At 33.7% G+C, this 27500-nt stretch overlaps 1 protein-coding gene and 1 non-coding gene across 4 annotated transcripts; one reads left to right on the top strand and one right to left on the bottom strand.

The window, feature by feature from the left end:
* The first annotated feature begins 9731 nt into the window (after positions 1-9731).
* On the top strand, positions 9732-18909 carry LOC111997610 (phosphoglycerate mutase-like protein 1). 3 transcript variants are annotated; one of them, XR_010627791.1, is made up of 11 exons: positions 9732-9947; positions 13258-13319; positions 13451-13558; positions 13907-13986; positions 14577-14739; positions 15007-15081; positions 15222-15310; positions 16603-16722; positions 17457-17501; positions 17584-17748; positions 18462-18909. XR_010627791.1 is itself a non-coding variant. In XM_024029721.2 (10 exons), exons 1-10 carry the CDS (start codon positions 9752-9754, stop codon positions 17693-17695), a joined length of 1050 nt encoding a protein of 349 aa, XP_023885489.2. In that variant the 5' UTR covers positions 9732-9751; the 3' UTR covers positions 17696-17809. The 3 variants fall into 3 exon arrangements, 2 of the variants coding, with proteins under 2 accessions (XP_023885489.2, XP_065626552.1); XM_024029721.2 differs by lacking the exon at positions 18462-18909 and having other exon boundaries at positions 17584-17809; XM_065770480.1 differs by lacking the exons at positions 9732-9947; positions 18462-18909 and adding an exon at positions 12879-13142 and having other exon boundaries at positions 17584-17809.
* A 5129-nt stretch (positions 18910-24038) lies between these two features.
* LOC111997612 (uncharacterized) lies at positions 24039-25865 on the bottom strand. Its single transcript, XR_010627792.1, has 2 exons — positions 25773-25865; positions 24039-24550 (listed from the first exon to the last, which is right to left on the bottom strand). It is a non-coding gene; the product is annotated as an uncharacterized LOC111997612 (transcript).
* Positions 25866-27500: the final 1635 nt, after the last annotated feature.

Below are 27500 nucleotides of genomic sequence, written 5' to 3'. Positions count from 1 at the left end.
CGAGGTTAGAAGATGTGGTCTGACATCAAAAGCAACGTTGTGGACAATTTCATTGATAATGATAAGTATCAAGAAGGAACATGATATAGGGAGGCTATGAAATATCTAAAGAGAAAGCTACTACCACTACATTAAATGCTTTGTAGCTAACTCTCTGGCCACATTAATGAGGAAGTGATACCTGAACAGTAACTTTTAGCCTTACAGCTACTACCCAAAAACTTAAGGAAGGTGCTGATAGGACAAGAATCAACACCAACAATCTAATCTGCACGTGGAGGGTGGAGATAGAAGGTGAAGATAGTATTAAATTGAAGAGATACCCTAAGAGAAAGGGATCGAGAAATTGGGAGAAAAACACTGTAGCAATCAAGAACTAAATTTGTAATCAAACTTGAGAGAAATATGTAAGAACTGATCTCCTCTGACTATGCCGAAGAAGATTTTCTTTAGATTAAATCAGTCTATCTTCCTTTCTTTGTCATCTGAATCCACTTTACTTGTTGTCCAACTCATTAAAGCCCAGTTTTTCCAACCCACTCTCTACAAATTTATTATATTAGGTTTTTTTGGCCTAAGTTCATCCATCCTTAGGGATAGGGACCCAAATTGCGTCGTTACATATACAAATTTATATTTATATATAAATATATATATAAAAAGAAAAAAAAAGAAAGAAAGAAAGAGAGAGATGGAAATAGAAAATTCAAATCTTTGAGAACCATAGGGAAGAAAGTTAACTTCTTTTTAACTTTTTTTAGGTGCTTTTTATATTAAAGTGGTTATAAGTGATATCTAATCGAATCAACTTCTTCTTCTTTCTCTTTTTTTTTTTTTTTTTTTTTTTTACTTCTTTTTCTAAGAAACAAAAATATACGAACATAAAGAATCAAATTAAATGCTATTGAACCAAGACCACAAGCAATGAAATCAGTTTCTTGTTTGAGTAAAAATATTGTAACATCACATGTAATTAATGACATTAATTTGGTTCACCTTTTAGTTAGTTATTTAATCTTTAATATGAATCTATTGTTCACCATGTAATTTCTCCCACTTATGCAATGCCACTTAATTCTAGGAGAAAGTATTTTATATCAAATTGTACTACGTCATTTTATATCAAAACTCAATAAATAAGAGACATGTGTGCAAAAATAACTACCCACTAACATATGTCTTTTAATTGTTAATGAGTTAGTTATTTTTTGCTGACATATCTCATACTTAGAGCACGTTTGGTAGACTGTAACGGCAATTACATAAGAATAAGAATAGGTATTATAAGAAATAAAATATGTTGTAATGTAATACTTATTACTATTAATTTATTTGGTGATAACATAATAATAAAACTCTGAAGACAATAGAATGAAAACATTTTTTTCAAAATTAAGATATATTTTAAGAAATATTTTACTCATATATTTATATTTCCTAAAAAATAACATTTTTTAAATTTGAATGAGAGATTAGTTATTTTTTATTTTCATAATTGTTATGTGCATATGGAAAGTTTGTTTATTTGAAAATATATTAATTTTAGAAATTAATACACCTATTAAAGAATAACTATTACAACCCTTATAAGGATGAATAGTTATTCCTCATTTTAAAGAATAGCTATTCATAAAGAATGACTATTCCATGTAATAAAAACATAACCAAATTATTGAATAGCTAAATCATAGGAATAACTATTACATTATAGTACCTATTACAGTTTACAACACGTACCTTTATTAGATTTTTATACCGCAACATGGTATCTGTAAGGGCAGGATTTAGTTCCTCAGCACAAAAGGTTCAAGGAATTAGGCCCAAAGAGCCCGATACAATAAATTTATAGAAAATGAGTTTAAAAACTAGGCCTTAATGAATCATGCAGCAACTATATTTGGCCCAGATGACAAAGAAGCAAAGATAGAATAGTTTAATTCTAAGAAAATTGTCCTTGGCACATTCCGAGGAGATCAGTTCGTGTATATATCCCTTGAATTTGATTCCAAAACACCGTTCTTGTTCCTACAATATTTCTATCTCCTCCCCTTTCCCTCAGGGTCTTCTTTCTCTTTTATACTCTCTTCTTATTTCATCTTCACCCTACATGTGTAGACCAGGTTACTGGTGTTGATCCTTGTCCCATCAACACCTTCCTGAAATATTTGAGAGTAGCTGTAAGGTTGAAAATTACTGTTTAGGTATCACTTTCTCATTAATGCGGCCAGAGCGTTAGCTACAGAGCATTCAATGTAGTGGTAGCAGCTTTCTCTTAGATATTTCAAGTTCCCCTTTGTCTAGTACCTTCATGACTTGTATCCTTACCAATAGAACCTCCTAGAATATTGCCCTGGATGGTAGACCATACCTTCAGACCTCTACTTTGCCCAGCTAAGGAGGTAATCCTCCTCGGACCACCTTTTTGGACGCTTATGACCAAACCTCATCTCTTCATTCACTAATGCGAACTTTCATGACAGCGTTTAACCATCCTCGGACTATCAGGCGTCCTTAGATCGGGCCCCCAACCTAATATACACTACTGGACCTATCATCCCAACAGTATCATTTGATACCAAATACAGTCTCAAATTCTAGGCCATCACGACCACTTAAATCACACATGGTAAAAACTAATTAGGTTCCAAAAGAAAAGATGAACTGATTACCTATAAAACTTTCTTTCATTGATGGGATAAAAGGGAAGAATATTTTAAAGAACCTTTGAAGAAAAGATAAATAATGAATTTTAATTCTATAAAGATTCTTTGTAAAACAAGATATTTATACCATATGACTTTTTTTTTTTTTTTTTACTGAATTTATACCATATGATTTTATCTTAGCACATAATTAGATTTTATTTTTTTAGAAGAACGCATAATTAGATTTTTAAAATGTAAAGAATAGGCATTAGGCAGTTCCACTCTAAATACAATTCCAATTCGGTTTCATATATATATATATCCTAATTTTTTGGCCTAATATAAAGTATATATATACATCCTAATTTTTTGGCCTAATATAAAGTATAGTGAAAATAAGATTATCACAAACAATACAAGAAATCCAAAATTTTATGATATGTATATACACTTATAAATTACAAGGTATCTTTTCTTTATATCATGGAGTTAATGAGAGGTGATGCAGAAGGCACAAAGAGACATCTATTTAATTTTGCAAGCCTTTTTTATTTATTTTTTGATAGAGTTAATTTTGTAAGTCAATTGTATTCTATTTCTAGGTATTTGTAGTTAATTAGGTAATTAGCATTTTATTTCCAAAAGTCAAGGTTATTTTTTGTAATTCTAAATGGTATTTTCCTAATTAATTTGAATTAGTTTTTTTTTTAATTTATTTATATTAGTTAGAATTAAGGTATAGTAGTCTGTATAAGCACATTAATGTACTCCTATTCCTATCCTATATAGTCAAATTATTTTTAAGATAAATAAAATTTTTCGTGAAATTCTTCCATTGGTCTAGTGCTGAAAATTGGGTGTTGACTCCTAGAGGTTCTTTTTTACCTGACACCAATTACAAGCAAGTTTATTAGGTGTTGAGTCTGTTGACTCTTAAGTTCACTATTTTTATTTTGTCTATTTTTTAAATTCTGTGTTACATAGTTTTGATTTTGTCCGGATGAATCAAAGTGGAGGGATGTCAAGGCCACTGAGGGAAGCCAACAAAATAAATACACAACATCAACGGACCCAAAATAAAACAGAAGGGAAAAGGAAGATTCTGTGCTTTTTCCTTAGCTTATGTTTGGTTTGTGAGAAATTTTCTAATCATTGAATGAGGCTTGGAGAGCGGGAGAGGGGTTCGAAATGGAGTGCATTAATGGAGGATATTACCTTAGCTATAGCTAGCAAGGGAGACCATGGCAATTATGACCATGCATGAATGCTTCAATGATAGTGTCCATGGAGATTATTAGGATTGAATTTGTCTATTGCTTACAGTGGTTGGTGTAAACATAGGGTAGTTTTGCTGGAGACCTTATAGAATTCAAATAACAAGTAAATATGTGAAGCAAGCCGTTTGGGAATGTTATTCTAATAACGTTGTTTATATTTTTTGGAAATACGTATGAGTGAAAAAATGTGTAAAAATACGTGTAATATTATCTAAAAACTGAAAACTGTTGTTTAAGTTGCGATACCAAACACCACCTAGTCTCTCTTCCTGCCGTTCAAACCTTTTAGTATTCTCTGAGTATATTTTACTTGATAATATTAATATTAAGATAATGGTTAAATGTTAAATTCACATTTTTTTAATCTTTCAATTTTTGAGACAAATGGTAATTTATCATAATATTAAAGTATGTGACTTTATATTCAAACATAGTCTCTATTTTACTTCTCATTTAAAAAATAAAAAATATCACGTATTGGACTTCACTTTATAGGGTACAAAATTATTACTTAAAATTTATTGTGTAAATATTGTGGTAGCATTTCTTAATTATCATTTCTTATTTTTTAATATTATTTTTCCAAACTTAATTATATCCATATGTTTCTTCTTTTTTCTTTTTCTCTTGGTTTTTTCTCCACCACACACCTATCTCACTCCCATCTCTATCTACCCTTCTTTTTCTTTTTCTAGTTCATTCTGGATCTCATTTTCACTTTCTCCAGCTCTCTCTCTCTCTCTCTCTCTCTCTCTCTCTCTCTCTCTCTCTCTCTCTCTCTCTCTCTCTCTCTCTCTCTCTCTCTCTCTTTACTTTTTCTATTTCTACTTGATTCTAGAACACTCTCTACAGTGATAAGAAACAAAGAAATTAAGAACAAATGATTGCTTGCTCCACCGTGGGTTGCTTGCTTGCTCCATTGTGGGTCAGATGGCTTCTGTCTCTCTTTTTTTTTTTTTCTTTTTTTTTTGCTTTTATTGTTATGATTTGATTAATTTTAAGATTGTGTTTTCGAGTTTTTATTTTGATTATGCTTGAGTTTAGAGATATTTAAGAGAAATGATTGTTGTGTTTGTAGTCATTGTGAATGTTTGATTGAGACTGAGTTTAGAGATGTTTGAGAGAAAAGATCAAGAATAGTTATGTTGTTACTGTTGTGATTATTGAGTGAAAATTAAATATTTTAATTGGTTGTGATTATTGAGACTAAATTAATTCTTTTGCTCATGAACAGGTCTCTCTCTTTTCTCCTTTTTTTTTTTTTTATTTTTTTTATTTTTCTGATTTCATTTGGTTTATGAGAAAAATTATTTTCATGTTTGGATTGTATTTTGCGTTTTGTAGCTGTTGAGATAAAGAAGAGAGAAAGAGAGTGAGGAAGAAAGAGAAAAAAGTAATTTTTTATTCAACAGGGTAATATTTTAAGGGAGGATATTGTTTAGAGCATCTCCAATAGAGTATGTATAGCCAAAATATAGAGAATGAAACCGGAAAAAAGAGGAAAAGCGAGCTCCAACAGTCTCTCTAAAACTCAAATTTTTTTTTGCTCATGAACAGTAACTCATTAAGTCTGATGGGCTACTGTAGATTAGCAACTGATTTTTTTCATTAAAAAATTCCAGCACTTAACATTTTATCACTTCTTTCTCTTTCTTCTTTGATTTGTTTTTGGGTCTTACACTCTCTCTCTTTGTTTCTTCTCACAAAACAATTCTTGCTCTCATAAAACTGATTTAATTTAAACATCAAATGTAAAATCAAAACAACAACAACAACAATAGATCAAGAACAGACAAAAAAAAAAAAAAAATTAGAACAACAATAAAAGATCGAGAAAAAAAAATAGAGACGTATGTGTGTGGTGGAGTAGCAGCGGTGAGGAGGGGGAGCAGAGGTGGCAGTGTGGTGGAGCAAGGGCGATTTCTCCTTTCTCTTCATGCGTGTCTATGTGTGTTTGAAGATAATGACATCAAAAGACAAGTAAGATTATGTGAGAATAGAGAAAGCTAGATTATGGTAGAAAAAGAAAAGAAAAAGAGTAGAAAATGAGAGAGCTAGAGAAAGAAATAGAGAGGGAGGTTCTGGAATCAAGTGGAAAGTAGAGGGAAAGAAAAGGAGAGGATGAGATATATGGGTATATGTGTGTGGTGCAGAAAAAACAAGAGAAAAAAAAAAGAAAAAAGAAAAGAGGAAACATATGGATTAAAGAATGGAAATACTACCACAATATTTTCACAATAAATTCTAAGTAACATATTGTTATTAGCCAATATTGGTGAGTAAAAATATAATTTCAGTGGTGAGTTCAAATTAGAATTAGTAACAACTTTTCATATAAGATTTTGTTATAATTCTTGTGAAAGTATTGAGAAAAATGTTGTAAATATACACTTTTTATTGAAAAATATAATTTTTGGGAATAAATATAGAAAGAATAAATGATGATAAAAAAATAAAAAATAAAATAAAGAATAAATGAAGAAATAATATTTAAATGAGATAGAGAATGGGATAGAGAATCTGTTGGAAAGTGCATTTGAAAAAGTGGGTAGTTAAAAGGTAAAAGTTACTGTTCATTCTCCAAACGGTACAAAAAATTGGAGAATCTGCTGGAGATGCTCTTAGAGGAGCTACAGTAATTGCTATAGTGCTCTCCGTGCCTGGAGAGCTATTGTAGCAAATCTAAAATATATATATATATATATATATATATATTGGAGATGGAGAGGCTGTTGGAGACTACAGTAATTGCTATAGTGCTCTCCGTGCCTGGAGAGCTATTGTAGCAAATCTAAAATATATATATATATATATATATATATATTGGAGATGGAGAGGCTGTTGGAGGGGTTTTTTTATGTGTTTGCTCTCCATAGTTGCCTTTAGAGAGTCTATTGGAAATGCTCTAATAGCTTGCTACTTTTACTATTCCACAACACGTTACGTAAGTTATTTATTGAGAGTTGGACTTGTTGATGGTGTTTGCAAATATGCGATCGAATATAACTCTTCAACTTCAAGCTTGGAAATCTTTCTTGAATATCTTCTTCTTCTTCTTCTTCTTCATTTTTTTTTCCCACCATGTATCCTCGATGTTTAGACTAATCACTGATCGCGACCAGTGGGCTCTAGTGGGGTAAATCGTTAACCCATGGAGTTTTTTCAAAATGTAGATACCCAAACTCAAACTGGGGAGCACACCCAATCGAACCTAGGACAAATACTTTGAGACTAAGTGCCCAACTACTCGACCAATCCACCTGGGTTATCTTTCTTGAATGTCATGAATTATAAGGTTGTTTTTTTTTTTTTAGTTTCATAGTTGAGAAAATGTAGGAATAAAATTTAGAGGCTATATTTAAAAACATCTTATTAGGAGAATGATAAAATAAAAAGATAGGCTACGTCCATAATATTTTCACAACATTTTCATAACAAATCATAGGTAGTTAATTGTTATTTGTTCAAATTTGAACATAACACTAAGATTACCTTTTTGCCCCAACAATAGAAACCAGTAACAACCTGATACTTAAAATTTTGTTGTAAAAATGTTATGAAAATGTTATGGACATATCATTTCTCTAAAATAATAAATGTTGTTGATAGTTTTTTCTATTTCACATAAAAATGTTGTCAAAATTTTCCCACTACAATTTATCTCACAACTTTTTTGTAGTTGAGAAAATTTAGGAACAAAATTTAACTACAAAATTTGTTGTAGTTTAAGGCTACAAATTTACCCTATATCTTTTCATTGGAAGTGAATTTTGATAAATTCACTATTGGATTACATCTTTTTCTTATATCCTTTATGCTTGCAAAATTTATAGAAAATTAAAGATTAATAACTATGTCATCAATAAATTGTTAAAATTACAAGTTTTTGTAGTTTAAAATTATGTATAAAATATAAGCTTATAGATTGTAGGAGCATTAGGCCTAAGAGCTCATTATCTACGTATATATTGAGCCTAAGGCTCAAGCCGAGGACTAGAGGTCGTCCGAGGATAAGTAAACATTATCAAGGGAGTCCGTGTTAGTAGATGAAGAAGTTAGTTTTGGACATAATGGCCAAGGAGGGTGGGCCGAGGATGAATGTCTCCTCAGCTAACCAAAGCCGAGGTTCGAATAGGTGGTCTACTATCCAGGGGAACGCTCCAAGAAGTTCTGATGGTACGGATAAGCAGTGTAGAAACATATGACAAGGAGGAGTCCTAAAATATCTAAGGAGAAGGCTACTACCACCGCATTCTGCAGCTAACTTTCTAGCTGCAATAATGTGGAAAAAAAATCCCAAAACAATGCTGCATTGGCTTCCCTAACACACAGATGGTCTGAGAGGGTGTCCGATGGGACAAGCACTCAAATACTAGCTTGAATGATCAACAAGTGGATAGCCAAGATTGTCTAAAGAGAACTATATAATGGAAGAGACCCTCCACGATGAAGGGATGGAGAAATTAAGAGAAGAAGACTGTAACAATCAAGAATTGCATTTGTAATCAAACTTAAGAGAAATATATAAGAACATATCTCTTCGAATTTTACCGATGACGATTTTCTTCAATATAAACTTATTTATCTTCATTCTCTTATAATCTGAATCCACTTTAGTGGTTGTCTGATTCATTAAAGCTCAATTTTCCAACCAACTCTCTACAAATTCATTATTTTGGGTTTTTAGGGTCTAAGCCTATCCACCTTTTGGGCGAGGAACTCAAATCTAGTCCTTACATAGATCATATAAATCATATAGTAAATAATATCCGATTGACACAAATTTTGAAATGTCTATTAAAAATGTAAAAAACATATAGTTAACGGTTAGATTTTCAAAATATGTAATAATATTTATTTTATTAAGTAAGTTTGTAATCTTAGGATACAACCAATATTGTAGCTAAACTTTGTCCAAAATTTAGTACCATAATTTATCTTACATTTTTTTTTTTGTCACAATTATGACATGAAAGAGTATGAGCTTATGTGTAAATGATAAACAACTGCTCTTCTTGATAAAGAAATGATTGTTCGACTAGATCGGCCTAATCGCTTGATGAAGTGTGTCATATTTGGTAATCCATAATTCTGGAAAAAGAGAAGTCATCTAGTTTCTGGTGAGTTGTCTCGGGACAAATGTACACATAGGGTTCATTCCTCAATCAACTTGAATCAACAAAACATCATTAGATTGGAGTCCAAATCTTCTGTCCCACACTTTCTGCTCCACTATGTACTCCACAAATAAAAACATGTCATATGTCCATCTAATTTATTAAATACTAAATTTATGTCTTCTATTATTTCAATTTCCTAAAATAAATAAATAAATAAATAACCCATCATATTTAGGTAATTGAAATAATAGAATGCATAAATTTAGTATTTAATAAATTAGATAGACATGTGACATGTTTTTATTTGTGGAGTATATAATGGAGTAGGAAGTGTGAGATGGAAGATTTGGACTATGTCTAAAATTGTCCTGTCAAAGGCATGATTTTTGGTAGTTAAAATTGTTGGAAAAATTTGTGAAATGCTGTCCGGTCTTCTTACTACTCTAGTTACGTGACCTACTCACTTTTTTTGGTACAAAGTCGGCAAGTCCGCCAAGTCCTCCTTTTCTGTCTTTTTCAGCTTTTTTTTTTTTTTTTTTAAATAAAAAATATGAGAGGTCAGGGTTTTACCTGAGAAGTCGGCATGCCACTTGCAGCCGGCAAAATCTTACCTGATTTTTTCGACCTTTTCTATGTACTTTTTCATTGATTAAAAAAAATAATAAGAATGCTAATTTGCATCAATTTGAATACGAATAATAATGTTATTATGAGCATGACCATTATTTATAGTACTCCTACTACCGCTTCTTCTTCTGCTTTAAACTCCTCGTTTGTCTCTCTCCCCGCTACTCTCACTTCCATTTCTAAGCTCCGTCCTTCTTCACCACTACATCGTCCTTTGCGTCTTCGAACTACTCTTCCACCTCCAATTCTCTGCTCCTCTTCCTCTCTCTCTGTTTCAGGTACTCTCTCTCTCTCTCTCTCTCTCTCTCTCTCTTTGGATTTTTCTTTAGCTTTGATTTGCTTCGTAGACTGATTTCTGAATTAGTTTTTACAATGATTTGGAGCTTCAAATGCGTTGGTAATTTGGTTTTAGGAATTTACGTTTTGGTTGTGCTAATATTTGCCTATGTTTGACTTTTGTATTGTTTTGTTTGGATTTGAGATTTAGATTTAGATTTAGATCTTTCATTCACGGTTCCAGTTAATGATTGAACAAGTGATAATTATTTATGATCGATTCTGCCAAAGTTTATTGGTATTTTCTTTATTATTGATTCCAACCTGGTGTGTAACACTTGCTTTGCATCACATGTGTTTGTTATATATATATGTGTGTGTGTGTGTGTGTGGGGATCTTTTTTTTTTTTTTTTTTTAATTTAAAATACTTCAAAACTTCATTGAAACAAAGGAATTAACAATACATTTTTAAGAAGAGCTTGTTCAATAAAACAAGGACTCTCTTCTAATCAAACGAAAAAGTCATCAATGCCTAGAGCATATTTAGTTAAGAGATGAGCCGGTTTATTGACTTGCTGACGAACATGGAAAACTCCACTTGACGAAAATTGTGGGAATCAGACAGCAAACCACAGGGACGGAACTAAGCCTGGGCTTTGGAGGGCAATGGCCCCCCTAATTTTTATTTTTTAAATATTAGTATATATAGGTACTAATTTTAGCAATTTTGTATTATAAAATTACACTTTGCCCCCTTAACAATATCAATGACTCTTTTAAGAGTAATAGTATAGTTACAAACTTTTCTTCAATATTTTTACAAAGTGTTGAGATAGCAAATTCTTATTGGTTCGTATCTGAGCTCACCACTTATATCATTTTTTTACTTACCAATAACACTCACCACATCATTAATTTATAAAAACAAGTTTGTATCCTTCACATTTTTATATTTTTAAAGGTCATAAAAAAAATTGTAGATCTAAAATCTAAAACAAAATATACAAGCCCAAAAATATTTGCGCAACAACAAAAATTACTAATAGCAAAACTAAAAAAAAATTAAGTCCAACCTACAAATTTTACCCAAAACAAACAATCTGGCCCTTTAAAAAAATTGTAGCAAAATAATTTTGTCCTTACCTAACAACAAATACACACATCAAAGACCAAAAAAAAAACCCTCAATGTCTAAACAGCAAAGCAAGAGGTTGGATTTACTGCTCATAACTAAAACCCCCCCTAATTCTAAGTCTTGACTTCATCCCTGCGAACTATACACCACAGCAGCTATAGAAGAGGGTGGGGGAGGTCTCTTTCAAAGCATTTATGAGAGTCAATGAGTCAATCTCCAAAAGAAACTCTTGGATCATCAAGTCCCGCGCAAAGTGCAAACCGAATTCAACAGCCTTGGCTTCAACTTCCACAACTCCGAGGGGTGCCTTAATTTTCTTGCTACGCGATCCTATAATCCTACCAGCCGAGTCTCTAACTGCCACGCCAATTCAAGCAGACTTTTGGTGCATAAAAACAGCACTATCTTCGTTGACTTTGAATTGACCGGCTTAAGGAGGGCTCCAGTGGGCCTTTGTAATCGGGCTAGGCCCATTCTCCACGTGAACACTCTCCTGCTACTCATTAAAGTACTCCATTGGCCCAAAAACCATTTGTTGACACGGCTTCTTCGGACTTCCACACCTGGTCTGATTGTGACATTTGTTATTGCTTTTGGGTCTTTATTCTATTGCTTTATTAGTTAAATATATATTCCGTACCTGGCCTTTTTTTTGTTAGCGTAGAAGAACCTAATTGGTACATTCTGTGAAGCACAGTGATTGAAATACGGTTTTCACCTTTTTACTTGGATGCCAGTATCCCCATTTTGTTGATACTTTCTCTGCCACAGTGGAGTTAAAAGGAAAAAATTTTACATTCATTTCTCTAGTGCATAGCTATGTATGACTGTGAGCTAAATTTTTTTTTTTTTATTCTCCAACCAGATTAAAATATTTTTTTTTTCTTCTCAGAACTCTCACAATCTCTCAACTCCCTCTCTCAACTTTCAGACCTCTCATGCCACCACCCCTCGACCCACGCCGTCGACACATGTTGCCCCAGACCCCGCTCCGACCACAACAACTCCCACCACCACCACCACCATATCAATCACAAATCCAACCATACCCACACTCATCAAAACCATCACTACCAGGAAAAAAAAAAGAAAAAAAAAGAAGCAAACATTAGCAAAACTCACGACCAAAACATCACAAAAACTCAAGGCCAAAATCCATAACTGAGAGAGTCACAACCCATGAACCATAACTAGACTAAGCGGACTTGAGAGACCCACAAGATAGAGGAGAGAGCCGGAGTTGAGTGACCAACAACAGATCCACCCACGGAGAGAAGACGGAGGTTTGGCTTGGTCAAGTGGGTTGCTTGGCCTGTGATGGTGGTGGGTTGCAATGGCCTGTGTTGGTGGTGGGTTGTAGTGGCCTGTGATAGTGGTCCGGCCATGGTGGCTTGGTGATGGTGTTCCACCATGGGTTTTGGGTTTGAAGGGGAGAGAGCAGAACAAAAGAGAGAAGGAAGAGAGAGAGACTGAAATGAAATAATGAGAGAGAGAGAAGAAAAATCAACCAATAATTTGTATATATATAATTTGGTTTTAAAAAAAAAATAATAATGTTGCTATACTAGACCATAATAGGCTATCATGACGATTGAGAATTTTTTTTAGTCAAAAGATAAATTTGTAAATATATAATTTGGGGTTAAAACAAAATATTATTGTTACACTAGATGATTATTTGCTATCATGAAGATTGAGAAATTTTTTTAGTAAAAAAAAAAAATGTATAATTATAATTTAGGGTTAAAAAAACTATTTGTTAACATTAGATTGATTAATTTTTTATCATATGGCTGCGGCCGCGGCGATGGAAGAATCGGCGGTGGTGGCATTAGCGGTGGAAGAGTTGGTGGTGACGGCAGTAGTGGTAGTGGTAGCGGTAGCGATTGCGATGGTGGTGTGAGAGTCGGTGGCGGCAGTAGTAATGGCAACGGTAGCGGTTTTGGATGGGTGTGATTGTTGTTTATTGTAGTAGATATATTATTTTATTATGATGTTTATATTATTTTATTGTGTTGAAAAATAAAATAGATCCACTGCTGCAGCAACATGTTTTATAAAGTAAGTAAGTAAAATAGATAAATTAACTTTTTTTGTACCAAATAGCTAAATTTTTAGCTCCACCGCTATGATTCTTATACCTTTTTCTGGTGGTTGTCTACTTGTATGACTGCAGACATGGATGCCACCGGAAGTCAAAGCCTGTACCCGTTGCACCGTACTAAAACTCTTCACCTGGTATGCATATATGACACCGCTACGCATTGATTTTGGAGGTTATTTCTTTGGGTATATATATATATATATATTTTTTTTTTTTTAATTTGTACTTTGAGAAGAGTTTTGGTCTAATTAAGCCATGTATAAAGGTAAGGCATGCCCAAGGGATTCACAATGTGGAAGGAGAAAAGGACCATGATGCACTCTTATCTTATGATCTCTTTGACGCAAACCTTACCCCACTTGGCTGGAAACAGGTAGCCGCTTCGTTAATTATGTTGTATTTGTTAATTTGTTGCAACTCTGTTCTTATTAAGTTGTTAAAAACTTTTATACAACTGGTTTGCTGCTGGAACACATTTAACTTTTTGCCTTTAGAAAAAGTAGAATGGTCCCATAAAATTTTGCAAAAACTACTTCAATTTGAAACTGAATAATACTTTTGGTCTTTAAATGGAGAACATAATGTTTCAAGAAGACTTTTTGTTGACCATACTTCTAGATTTTCTTACCCTGTTATTGTCTTGTATTAAAGTGATTAGATATTATATTCTCCAATGTCAAAAAAATAAATGTCAAGGGATGATTTCATTGTGCCATAACAGGTTGATAATTTGCGCAAGCATGTTCATGCGTGTGGACTTTCCAAAAGAATTGATTTAGTTGTCGTTTCCCCTTTGTTAAGGTAAACTTACTGTCTCCAATTTTGTTGCCTCCGTATTTAGAAATTTTCGGTCATCCTCCTATTTGCTTAATGCTGTGTAAGTGGTGCAAACTATCTTTTCCATGATTCCTTCCACTAAGCTCATAACTGGATTCTGATGCTAAATATAAGCTCGATATTAGCACTAGCAACAAGTAGTGAACTATTTAGTAACTGACTGCTGTAGCATTATTTTTTGATGTGAGAGCTATTTCAGCTGTTATGATTAGGTCTAGGTCATTCTTGCTTTAGTCGCTCAAACGAGAATCTATAGATGACTGAAACGAGTGTGGCTGGTCTCTGAAGTCAAAAGGTTGGAGGGAAAGTTGGAAACTTTACATCATATAAACCTTAGCTTGATTGTTGAATACCATTTGAAATGATTCTACCACAAATGATTGAAAGAGGATATAACCGATCGTGTTAATTAACTTAATTTTCAACTTCTTTATTCCCTGAGGGAATTTATTTTAGTAGTCTTTACTTCTTGATCTCAAACAACTTTGACTCTACATGTTTAATGTCAGAAATTTTGTACTATTAAGTCATGACCAAAAATGACTGCATTGCAGGGCCATGCAAACAGCAGTTGGAGTCTTTGGTGGTGAAGCCTACAGAGATGGCATAAATGTACCTCCTCTAATGGCGGCAAATACAGGGAAAAGTGGCTGTCCTGCAATTTCAAGTCTAAATAGCCCACCATTTGTAGCAGTAGAGCTTTGCCGAGAACGTTTGGTATGTCATATACATCTAATAGATATTGTATGGGCATTTTTCTTCATTTATATGACATGCAAGTATGAAAAGTTATTATTGCATTTGTGACATCTCTCTTTGCACTTGATCCAATTACTCATAAAGAAATGAGTGAAAATTTTCACAAATGCATCCATCCCACTCTTCTCTCGTTTTCATTAGTTAAGACTTAGAGTTGTCTTATAAAAAAAAAAAATTAGTTATTGGTTGTCATTTGAATTCATGTGAGTTTGTTTTTTACTACAGGGAGTTCATCCGTGTGATAAGAGACGAAGCAATACTGAATATCGCCCTCTCTTTCCTGCAGTTGATTTTTCTCTGGCAAGTAATCTGTCATTATTGGTGCTTTATATCAGGAACAAGTGGCTTTGACAGTCATTTTTCCTGTGATTATTGATTTGTTTGTTAGTCTTCAATCCAATTCTGTTTTGGAATTTAATCTTGTTTCAATTTTTGTTCAGATAGAAAATGACGATGACATCTTGTGGACGCCTGACATTAGAGAGCGGAATGAAGAAGTTGCTGCTAGGGGACAGAAGTTTTTGAAATGGTGATTGCCAATTTTACTTTTTTTCCCTCTTGCTAAGAAACTGATTATTCTTTTAAAAAACATAACAATTAACAAAGGAATGAAATTTCTATGAACAAAATAAGAATTCAATTTCTTTAATTTCAGAATTGCTCATCCATCAAAAGCTAAATGTGTAGTTGTTTCACCTCTGGCATCTCAGAATATACTTTAGTATACTGTTTGATAGTGGCCAGCCTTGGGGTTTTCAAAAACCATGCCTTGATTTTAAAGAGTTGTTGGGGTACTACTTATAAATAATAATAAAAAATATTAAAAAGTTTTTTTTTTTTTAATTATGCATAAAAGATAAGTTTATAGATCAAATAGGAAATAACATTTAATTGGGACGAAATTTGGCATACGTGTTAAGAATATAGGGAACATGTAGTCCTATGATGAGTTTTTCAAAATACTAATTCAATAAATTAGTTATTAGATAATATAACATTGGTTAAAGTTACACTAGGTATAAATTGATCTGACACTTTATATATATATATATATATATACATATCTCAAATTAGCTAGCATGTAGCTGTCCCATCTGAAGGAGATCATTTCATTGAGTCTTACATGCATCCAAGGTCACCTCCTTTTATAAGCCAACAAGCTCTAACTCAAATGACACTTCCCTTGTAAGAGCAAGATGGAGGGTGAAATTGTGGATTTGTGACTATATACATATCTCAAATTAGCTAGCATGTAGCTGTCCCATCTGAAGGAGATCATTTCATTGAGTCTTACATGCATCCAAGGTCACCTCCTTTTATAAGCCAACAAGCTCTAACTCAAATGACACTTCCCTTGTAAGAGCAAGATGGAGGGTGAAATTGTGGATTTGTGACTGATCAATTGCGTATCTTACCAATTAAAAATAATAAATAAATAGTGATTTGTTTGTGTTAATGAGTTCAATATGTAATACATATTAGTGTGTTGTATGCATCTGAAGCCCCTAATTTTTTTTTTTAACAATAAAAATAATATTAGTGTTTTCAGATGTATGGGAAATATTATGGCAAAGTTTCTTATTGTGGCATATAGAATGGCTTAGTCGTTCTTATAAAGAAGTTTAATAAGAATGCTCTTAGTTATTGATTGTGATGATCAATGTTTTCCACATGATTCATTTATATCTTTTTCACCTTCTTTTCCTGGTTGAATATGAATTGTAGACATTTGGAATGCTTTGGCTATTATCTGGTTGCAAGTATGGTCATAACAGAGCCACAAATTATTTCTTACGTTTTCCCACTTTTCAACCGGTCCAGGTTGTGGACACGTAAAGAGAAGGAGATTGCAATTGTCAGCCACAATGGATTCTTGTTTCATACCCTAAGTGCTTTTGGAAATGATTGTCATCCGTCTGTGAAGAGTGAAACATGCACGAAGTAAGAATTATAATGATTTATATTTTTCACTTGCAACTATACACATGAGCAGGTTCTCAGATTCTAAATTAAAAGAACTAAGTACGTGCTATCAGATGATGAGCTTATTGCTTAATTTGCAATCTTGCTATTGGAAATGCTTTCTTTTGAACTTTTTATTGGTAATCTCTTATTAACTTGAAAGTAAACGCACGGTCAGTAAACACATGATCAGGTTTCTCAGATTCTAAATTAAAAGAACTAAGTACGCGCTATCAGATGAAGAGCTTGTTGCTTAATTTACAATCTCGCTATTAGACATGTTTTCTTTTGAACTTTTTTATTGGCAATCTCTTATTAACTTTAAAAATAAAATAAAAATGTTTTTAAATCTGCTGGGTGAGTGAGAAACTTTTATCTATTTGTTTGTTTATTTATTTTATTTTCTTGTACCAATTCTCTATTCTGATGAGACATCCTCATGGCAGACACTTTCGTTATGTCCCTTCTAAAGCAACGTTTTACCTGTATGACTAGGAATTGGAAACTACGTGTACCCTGTAATCCCCTCCCAAACATTCACCTAGCTGTGGGAGAGACATTAAAAACACAGAAATTAAACAAGGGGAATTTGCTGTAGATAAATATAACATAGCTAGAGAAACAAGATGTTTATAAGTTTTAGCCAACTTATATGATATGCTGATTTACATGCATGGTGACGAAACTAAAAAAATACGATCTGTGTTGTGCAGTCTTGCCAACTGTGAGCTTCGTTCGGTGGTGATCATTGATAGGAGGTGAGCATTGTCATTTGCAAAACATAGAACCAATGTTATAGCTTCATGCAGAAATTTCATCTTCTGACTTTTCTTTCTGCAGTATGATCGGGTCAGATTCCTCAACGACTAACTATCCTGGAAAAATACCCAGTGGACCTGATCTTCCCAGTGATATAGCATCAGAGAAGCATCTAGAGGAAAAGGGTGCCTAACTAACTATAGCCCATGACAATGATCGAACTGGAATAAACTAGATATGCATATTGTATGTTTGGCATGATTAATTTTACCAACTTATTTTATTATTCAACTTATTTTTGCTACTATTTATGGATTGCACTTTTTGATGCATGTAATGTCCGTTTGGCATGATTAACCTTAAAAACATTTTTATGTGAAAAAAGTATAGAATCGCTCGAACCATGGTCGAACCGTACAGTTCTGAGAACTGTGGCCGGTTTCAGCGGCTCGAGCGTTTCCTTTTTTTTACCGTATTTTGGCCGGAAAACACAAATAAGCCAGGAAATAATTTACATATAAAAAAGAAAAAGAAAAATCGTAAGAGTAAAAAAGAAAACAGAGAGCCGTGTTAGTATGTTACCACCATCACTGTTACATTTCGGTAGTATATTTTTGCCAGTCATCTCCACATCCCATTTTCCTCTTCTCCTTCTTGTTGGGCTTTGTGGAGCCTAGTTTATGTTTAATCCGGTTGACGACCCGACCCAACCCGAATAATATTGCGTGGTTTTTAATAAAAGTCGTTTTTGTGATTAGGGTTTGTTACTGTTGTCGTGTTTTTAGAGAGAAAAAAAAAAACATTGTAGCTGCATTTTGTATTTTTTTTCCTTGATAATAGTGAAATTCCTGTAACTCCGTGGACGTAGGCAAATTGCCGAACCACGTAAATACTGTCTTGTGCATATGATTGTTTTCTTTGACATGTGTTTTTTCTATTTTTTTTTTTTTTCCTCACAGGTTGGAATTTTGGTTAAATTCCCAACAACTTGTATTAGAGCCTAGGGTTAGATTTAAGTGGGAACAATGGCAGAGGAAGCAGGAAAGGCGTCTGAAATAGAAAAGTTTGATGGCATAGGCTTCGCGTATTGGAGGATGCAGATTGAAGATTATCTCTATAGGAGGAAATTGCACCTGCCTCTTTTGGGGACAAAACCTGAGGCGATGAAGGCTAATGAATGGGCTTTTCTTGACAGACAGGTACTAGGAGTTATTAGGTTAACTCTGTCTAGGTCTGTTGCACACAATGTTGTCAAGGAGAAGACTATAGCAGATCTGATAAAGGCTTTGTCTGGTATGTATGAAAAGCCGTCAGCAAACAATAAGGTGCATCTGATGAAGAAACTGTTCAATTTGAATATGACAGAGAATGCATCAGTAGTACAACATCTAAATGAATTTAACACTATCACAAATCAGTTGTCGTTTGTAGATATTAATTTTGATGATGAGATTCATGCTTTGATCGTCTTAGCTTCTTTGCCAAATAGTTGGGAGGCAATGAGGATGGCAGTAAGTAATTCTACAGGAAAGGAAAAGCTCAAGTACAATGATATTCGAGATTTAATTCTAACTGAGGAGATTCGCAGAAGAGATACAGGTGAAATCTCAGGATCTGGTTCTGCCCTAAACCTTGAGACAAGAGGCAGAGGTAATAATTAAAATTCAAATAGGGGCAAATCAAAATCAAGAAATACTAATCGAAACAGAAGTAAATCTAGATCAGGCCAACAAGTATAATGCTGGAATTGTAGAAAAACATGTCACTTTAGGAACCAATGCAAAAGTCCTAAGAAGAAGAATGAAGATAATTCTACTAATGCTGTAACAGAAGAGGTACATGATGCATTACTTCTTGCAGTAGACAGTCCACTTGATAATTGGGTTTTGAATTTAGGAGTTTCGTTTCATACCACTCCACACTGAGAAATCATACAAAATTATGTTGCAAGTGATTTTGGTAAGGTGTATTTGGCTGATAGTTTAGCCTTGGATGTTGTAGGTATGAGAGACATCCGGATATTGTTGACCAATGGATCTGTTTGGTTACTAGAGAAGGTTCGACATATTCCTGACCTGAGGAGGAATCTGATTTCTGTTGGACAACTTGATGATGAAGGGCATGCAATACTATTTGTTGGTGGTACTTGGAAGGTTACAAAGGGAGTTAGAGTATTGGCTCGTAGAAAGAAGATTGGCACTCTCTATATGACCTCAAGTCTAAGAGACACAATTGCAGTTGCTAAAGCAAGTACTAATACAAGCCTATGGCACCGCAGACTTGGTCACATGAGTGAGAAAGGGATAAAGATGTTGCTGTCAAAAGGAAAACTACCAGAATTGAAGTCCGTTGATTTTGACATATGTGAAAGCTGCATCTTAAGAAAGCAGAAAAATGTGAGCTTCTTGAAAACTGGCAGAACACTGAAGGTTGAAAAATTGGAGTTAGTACACAATGATTTGTGGAGGCCTTCTCTGGTTGCATCCCTCAGAGGTTCACGGTACTACATCACTTTCATTGATGACTCAAGCAGAAATGTATGAGTTTATTTTCTATAAAATAAATCTGACGTATTTGAAACTTTTAAGAAGTGAAAGGCCATGGTTGAGACAGAAACAGGTTTAAAACTCAAATATTTGAGGTCTGATAATGGAGGAGAGTACATAGATAGAGGGTTCAGTGAGTATTGTGCTGCACAAGGAATTAGGATGGAAAAGACCATTCTTGAGACACCACAGCAAAATGGTGTGGCTGAGCGCATGAACAGAACTCTCAATGAGCTTGCTAGGAGTATGAGGTTGCATGCTAGACTACCAAAAACTTTCTAGGCTGATGCTGTTAGCACTGCAGCTTACCTGATAAACCGAGGGTCATTAGTTCCCATGGAGTTCAGACTTCCTGAGGAGGTTTGGAACAGTAAAGAGGTAAAGTTTTCACATTTAAAAGTTTTTGGTTATGTTTCTTATGTTCATATTGATTCTAATGCTCGTAGTAAACTTGATGCAAAGTCAAAAATATGTTTTTTCATTGGCTATGGTGATGAGAAATTTAGCTATAGGTTTTGGGATGAACAAAACAGGAAAGTCATCAAAAGTAAAAATGTGATATTTAATGAACAGGTTGTATATAAGGATAGGTCAACTGTAGTGTCAGATGTTACAGAGATAGATCAAAAGAAATCTGAGTTTGTCAACTTAGATGGATTGACTGAAAGTACTGTCCAAAAAAATGTGAAGAAGATAAGGAGAATGTAGATTCATAGGTAGATCAGAGTACAGCTGTAGCTAAAGTCTGCAGATCTTCCAGGAACATTAGACCTCCACAACATTGTTCACCGCTTTAAATTATCTCCTATTGACTGATGGTGGTAAGTTAGAGTGTTATAATGAAGCCTTGCAAGATGAGAATTCAAGCAAGTTGGAGTAAGCTATGAAGGATGAGATGAATTCCTTGTTGGGGAATCAGACATGGGAACTGACTGAATTGCCAATAGGAAAGAAGGCTTTGCACAACAACTGGTTTTACAGAATAAAGAATAAGCATGATGGTAGCAAACGTTACAATGTCAGATTAGTTGTTAAAGGGTTTCAGCAGAAGGAAGACATTGACTACACAAAGATATTTTCTTCAGTTGTGAAGATGTCAACAATTAGACTAGTGTTGGAAATGGTGGCTGCAGAAAACTTACATCTTGAGCAGTTAGATGTGAAGACGGCATTCCTTCATGGTGACTTGGAGGAAGACCTTTACATGATTCAGCCAGAAGGGTTCATTGTTCAGGGATAAGAGAATCTAGTCTGCAAACTAAGAAAGAACTTGTATGGCCTAAAACAAGCTCCTAGACAGTGGTACAAGAAATTTGGCAGTTTTATGCATAGAATTGGGTTCAAGAGATGTGAAGCTAATCACTGTTGCTATGTTAAGTTTTTTGACAATTCTTACATCATATTACTATTATATGTGGATGATATGCTTATTGCAAGGTCTTGCATTGAGGAGATTAATAATTTGAAGAAGCAATTATCAAAACAGTTTACAATGAAGGATTTGGGAGCTGCAAAACAAATCATTGGTATGAGAATCATTAGAGACAAGACTAATGGTACATTGAAGCTTTCACAGTCAGAGTATGTGAAGAAAGTTCTCAGCAGATTCAACATGAATGAAGTTAAACCAGTGAGCACACTTTTAGGTAGTCATTTCAAATTGAGTAAAGAACAGCCACTGAAGACAGAAGAAAAAATGAATCATATGAGCAAGGTGCCCTATGCCTTAGCTATTGGTAGCTTGATGTATGCTATAGTGTGTACAAGGCCAAACATTGCACATGCAGTGGGAGTTGTGAGTAGATTCATGAGTAGGCCTAGAAAGCAGCATTGGGAGGCAGTCAAGTGGATTATGAGATATTTGAAAGATTCATCAGATACATATCTTTGCTTCATAGGTGCAAGTTTGAAACTGTAGGGTTATGTAGATGTTGATTTTGCTGGTGATATTAATAGTAAAAAGAGTACTACTGAGTTTGTATTTACTCTGGGTGATACAACTATATTATGGGCTTTAAATCTACAAAATATTGTTATTTTGTCTACTACAGAAGCTGAGTATGTTGCAGTAATTGAAGCTGAAAATAAGATGATTTGGCTACATGGTTTCTTACATGAATTGGATAAGAAGTAGGAGAAGGGTATTCTACACTGTGACAGTCAGAGTGCAATTTTTCTTGCTAAAAATTCGACTTTTCATTCAAAGTCGAAACATATACAGACAAAATATCACTTTATTCGATACCTTATTGAAGATAAGCTGGTAATACTTGAGAAGATATGTGGATCTAAGAACCCGATAGACATGTTGACTAAGGGTGTCACTATTGAGAAGCTGAAGTTGTGTGCAGTTTCAATTGGCCTTCTAACTTGAGGACAGGAGGATGAGTTGCAGGGATAAGGGATTGCTTTTGGAGGATAGTGGCTGATGTTGGTGATTGAACTAGTATCCAAGTAAGAGATTTGTTGGGCTTTGTGAAGACTAGTTTATGTTTAATCTGGTTGACGACTCGACCCGACCCAAATAATGTTGCGTGGTTTTTAATGGGAGATTTTCTGAGGCTTAGTCCATGGAGCGAAGGCTTGGGCCTACAGGTTGGCCCATTTTGTAGCCCATTGTAATTCTGTGTGTAGGATATAAAAACCGCTTTTGTGATTAGGGTTTGTTACTGTTGTCGTATTTTTAGAAAGAGAGAAAAATATTATAGCCGCACTTTGTATTTTTTCTCTGATAATAGTAAAATCTCTACAACTCCATGGATGTAGGCAAATTGTCGAACCACATAAATACTATCTGTGCGTGTGATTGTTTTCTTTAATGTGTGTTTTCTCTACTTTTCTTTTTTTTTTGGTTTCTCGCATGTTGAAATTTTGGTTGAAATCCCAACACTTCTTCTCAGCAACACTTCGCCCAGAGGCAAGAATAACTCCTCAAGATTTTTTTTTTTTTTCTTTGCTCCTTGTCTTTTGAGAGCACTAAAGTAATCATGACAACACCAGACCTCATGAAGCCCAATGAAGTAATTGGAGTGATTTGACTATTCAAATGTTTTTAAACTCTACTATCCGCCAATATTGATACCAGCTTGTATCTTTTTTTCTTTTTAATAATTATTATTATACTATTATTATCACAAGTTTAACTAATCAACATATAAATAAATAGGCCCCGTTTGGTATAGCAACTCAAACATATGTTTTCAATTTTTAAACAACATTACATGTATTTTCACATTTTTTTACTCACGTATTTTCACACATATTTTCAAACATCAAAACACATGTTTTTAAGTACATGTACCAAACACTCCCATAGTTTCTCAAAAAAAAAAATATAAATAAATAAAGAAACACTATATTTTTGTTTGTAAAAGTTATAATATGAAAATACATTTGAAAAAAATAGATCTATATATTTAGTTGGACTATTTTAGTTAGCTTTTATTATTTGTACTTATTTAATATATTTATTTATATTTTAAATAATTATTAAATTAATTATAACGTCATCACAATTCGACTTCGGTTTGACGTTAGTCCAACCTCAAAAATCTTAAACCTCTTCATTTTACAATTCATTAAACGGTCCGAGTCTGAAAACCATGCAATTAAATTCAAATGTCTGATTGCATTGCATTCAAACACCCTGTATAACTTATTAGATTTTTTAAGTCTTATTTACAGTTTTGTTTTTTAAAATCTTGTATCTTATTTACAGTTTATTAAAACCTCTTTTTTTAAGGTATAACAGTGTTTTTATGAATTTTTATAAAGGAAAAATAAGTTGATGAAAATATGCTGTCTCAGCAAGCAATGTCTAATTGCTCCGGAGTAAGAAAAAAGAAAATAGTAATCTGTGCTTAGCTTTGATACTTCGTGAACTTCGTTTGGTGCTCTTTTTTTATGAGAGGTGGGCATGCAATTCAAATTGTCCTATTTGTGGTGGACAAAAATAAATAATCCAATAAAGATGGAATCAGTACAAAGAAATGATCAGAAGTCAAATGAATCAACGCTTTCCACTCCACTTTTTCCAATTGCTTTACAAATAAAACCCAAAAAAAATTTTATAGGTACAAATAACACTCAAAATTGAGCCCACATAGGTAAAATAATTAATGTGGGGAAAATCTAATTGATTTGTAGGACCGCAAAAACCAACACCATTTGATATTGAAACCGAGGCTTCACTTGACGAACAACTATGTTTTTGATCCCCTAACAACATAGAGCACTAACCCCACTACGATAGAGAGAAGCAGGAAGAGAATAGCACCCACGATGTTGAGACTGTTAGACCTGGTAGATTTTTTCCCACTTTCCTCTCTTGTGTCAATTCCATTTTTTTCCAAGGAAGAGCAAGATGCTGAATTGAAGGGGATTGCCATATCCCAGAAGGGCTTGGTGACAAGCGATGGGGCTTCTTTTTCCGGTTCCAAGATTGTTGTGGAATCACTTGGAGCTTCCATGGACATCAACTCAACACAGTGATCTTTTAGAACCTAGGGGAGCATGTAAAGCAGGGGTCAGAATAACTAAGAAAATGCAATTCTTTGGGGGCAGTGAGGAGTGACTCAAGTATAACATATATATTTAAAAAGGGCAGTCCATTTTGAAAGAACATATCAATTTTTGAGATCATCATATCATATATATCAACACTAAAATCTGTTATGCCCAGGGGCGGAGGCATGTATAAGGGTGGAGGGGCCATGGCCCCCCCAAAATTTTAAAATTTTTAAAAATATATATACAATTATTTTTATGTTTTCAAAATTTAGTCTACAAAAATAAGAGTTGGCCCCCCAAATATTTGAATTAGTCTAATAATGCTCTTAAAAAAAAAATTGGTCTAATAGTTATAGAGATATAACTTTATTTTTCACAATTCTATTTTTTATTGTAAAATGTGCTTTTATATCTGTTAAATATTTGATAAAATTTGGTATCAAACATGTTTGAATCTATATTTTGCAACCCGTTATGTGACGATTAACAAGTCATTGGCTCATTAAAAAATTATCGTCACTAAAACTACACATGAAATGTGTTTTTAGTTACCATATAATGTGTTAAAGCAAGGTAGCTTTAAATATGTTTAGACCCTAACTTATTTCTCCAAGTTTTGGTGCATTCATGTTTTTAAAAATTTCATTAGTTCAATTGAAAGATTTTTTACTTACTTTAGCGTAAAATTTGATAATTTGTATTTAAAATGAAACTTTTTAAGATTTTGATCATGAAAATGGAAAAAATGAATTTTATTTTATGAAAGATTGTCGTCAAAAATAATTTTGATTGAAAATACTAAGATTTTTTTTTTTTTTGGTTGGGTGTGTGTATATATATACAATTTATCAAATAAAAAAGTGTGTGTATATATAATAAAAAAGTGCGCATGTGTGTACATGTGTGTGTGTGTGGGTGTGGAAGTTGTCTTGATAAATATATTAGCATCGCAATTTGGCCCCCCCAAACAAAAATTCTTGGCTCCGCCCCTGGTTATGCCAGATATGCATGATTAAGAGATGAACCCTATTATAGCATTTCGCACACATCAAGCTCGTTGTAAGGAAGTTCATTATGCAGGATTTGTCTAGACCACGCACATGCAATATGCATATCCAATGACTCATTAAGTAATCTAAGCATTTTTTTCTTTTCTTTTTCATTGCAAGAAACCACACAACTAAATATTTTACACATCAACTCAGATGTACGAACCTCGAGAGTCTCAGATGGCTGTAGATAGTCACATATGTATGTGCCTGCCAACCATGGAACAAATACTCTTCGAGGAAATGACAGACTGCANTAAAACACTATTTTGTGCGCAAGTATGGATGTGATTTTTGTTTTTTGTTTTTTGGGTGTTAGGAGTCACCACACTACCAATTATTCGGTGATTGGCAAACATATAAATTCTACCCAAAAAAAAATCTTAGTACACTTGTAGCGTGTGCAATAAGTTTAGTACTCATAATCCATCATACGTGTTGATTGTAATGTGATTGTTAATCACAGCTCGATCATAGTTAGAAGCATGTATTGTAATTCCATTGAGTCCCAAATTTCAACCCCACCCAAAAAAAAAAGTATATCTAATTTTTCAAATTGAAAAAAAAAAAAAAAAAAAAAAAAAAAAAAAAAAGAAGGTGTAATTGTTATTTATATAATGTTTTTATCATTTCTTCTCATTCCCATTTTCAATCTTTAAAATATCCAAACAAATGAGGATCTCTATCACCCCCTTCCCCGTATTTTTCCTTGTACCATCTACTCTCATCTCACTCCAAATTTCCAAACGCATAAATGTTGAGTCAATGAGCCGTTATAACTTATAATAATCCCTTTGTGATTTGATACTCACTCCAAATTTCCAAACACATTGTAAATGTTGAGTCAATGAGCCGTTATAACTTATAATAATCCCTTTGTGATTTGATACTCAATAAGGTGAGATAATTGATTATACTAGGACATAATCCTTACTGACCTTTTATTTATTTATTAGAAGAACCCCCTAATGACCTAGCTTCACACGTTGTTGCCAATTTCATTCCTTTATAATCGAAATTTTCCATTTCAATTAGTCAAGCAATACAAATCACTTCCCCAATCCACCTCACCCCAAAATCAACCACATTCTAGTCCATTCCACAAAATTGTGGCTGACATGATGACTTTGGCTGTAATGTGAACAATTTTTATATTTTTTTCATTATGAATGTGTGTGTATGTTTTTTTTTTTGAGTTAACATTCAGTCCGGAGCTGGCGTAAAACCAATGTTTTAGGCCAGCCAATAATAACGCGCCACGTCATTATTTCAGTAAGAGTTTGAATGGACCTTACCACGTACAATAACAGCACTCTTAAACCCCAGATCACAAACGCGTTTCAGACCAAATTAAAAAATATCCTCTGCTTCCTCTTGCTCGGACCTCCACCCATCACACACTGCCACTCAAGTCGCCGATTTTGTTGCTGGAGCCGCCGTGAGCATGGTGTTTTGATCCTAAGGTTTGTTTTCATGATTTGCCATTTTACCCAATTTGGATTTCGAATGGTTGATGGGTTTGGATTTTTTTTTTTTTTGGGACATTCATAACTTGATTTGTTATGGGTTTTTCTGTATTTTGGTATCTTTGATGGGTTAATAACTTGATTTGTTATGGGTTTTTTTTTCTATATTTTGGTATCTTTGATGGGTTTTGATTAGACTCTTAAGTGTTAGGGTTCAAACCCAAAACGAATCTAATTGTGGTTCTTCAGTGATGGGAAGGAGGATGGATTTGTATACACTCTAATAGTTGTTAGGGACTGTATTCTTACGAATATGAGCATCCTTGCAGATTGGAGTTAAGAGGGATTTCATTATCTGTTAAATTTGGTTGATTTGGAATTTAATTTGACAATTCCTGGATTAGTTTTTGCCCATGTATTAGATATAT

This window comes from Quercus suber, unplaced genomic scaffold (genome assembly GCF_002906115.3).
Source record: "Quercus suber isolate HL8 unplaced genomic scaffold, Cork oak 2.0 scaffold_32, whole genome shotgun sequence".
NCBI lineage: Eukaryota > Viridiplantae > Streptophyta > Magnoliopsida > Fagales > Fagaceae > Quercus > Quercus suber.
Note: the sequence above shows the minus strand (reverse complement) of the source record. Positions and strands in the feature narration are given on the sequence as shown.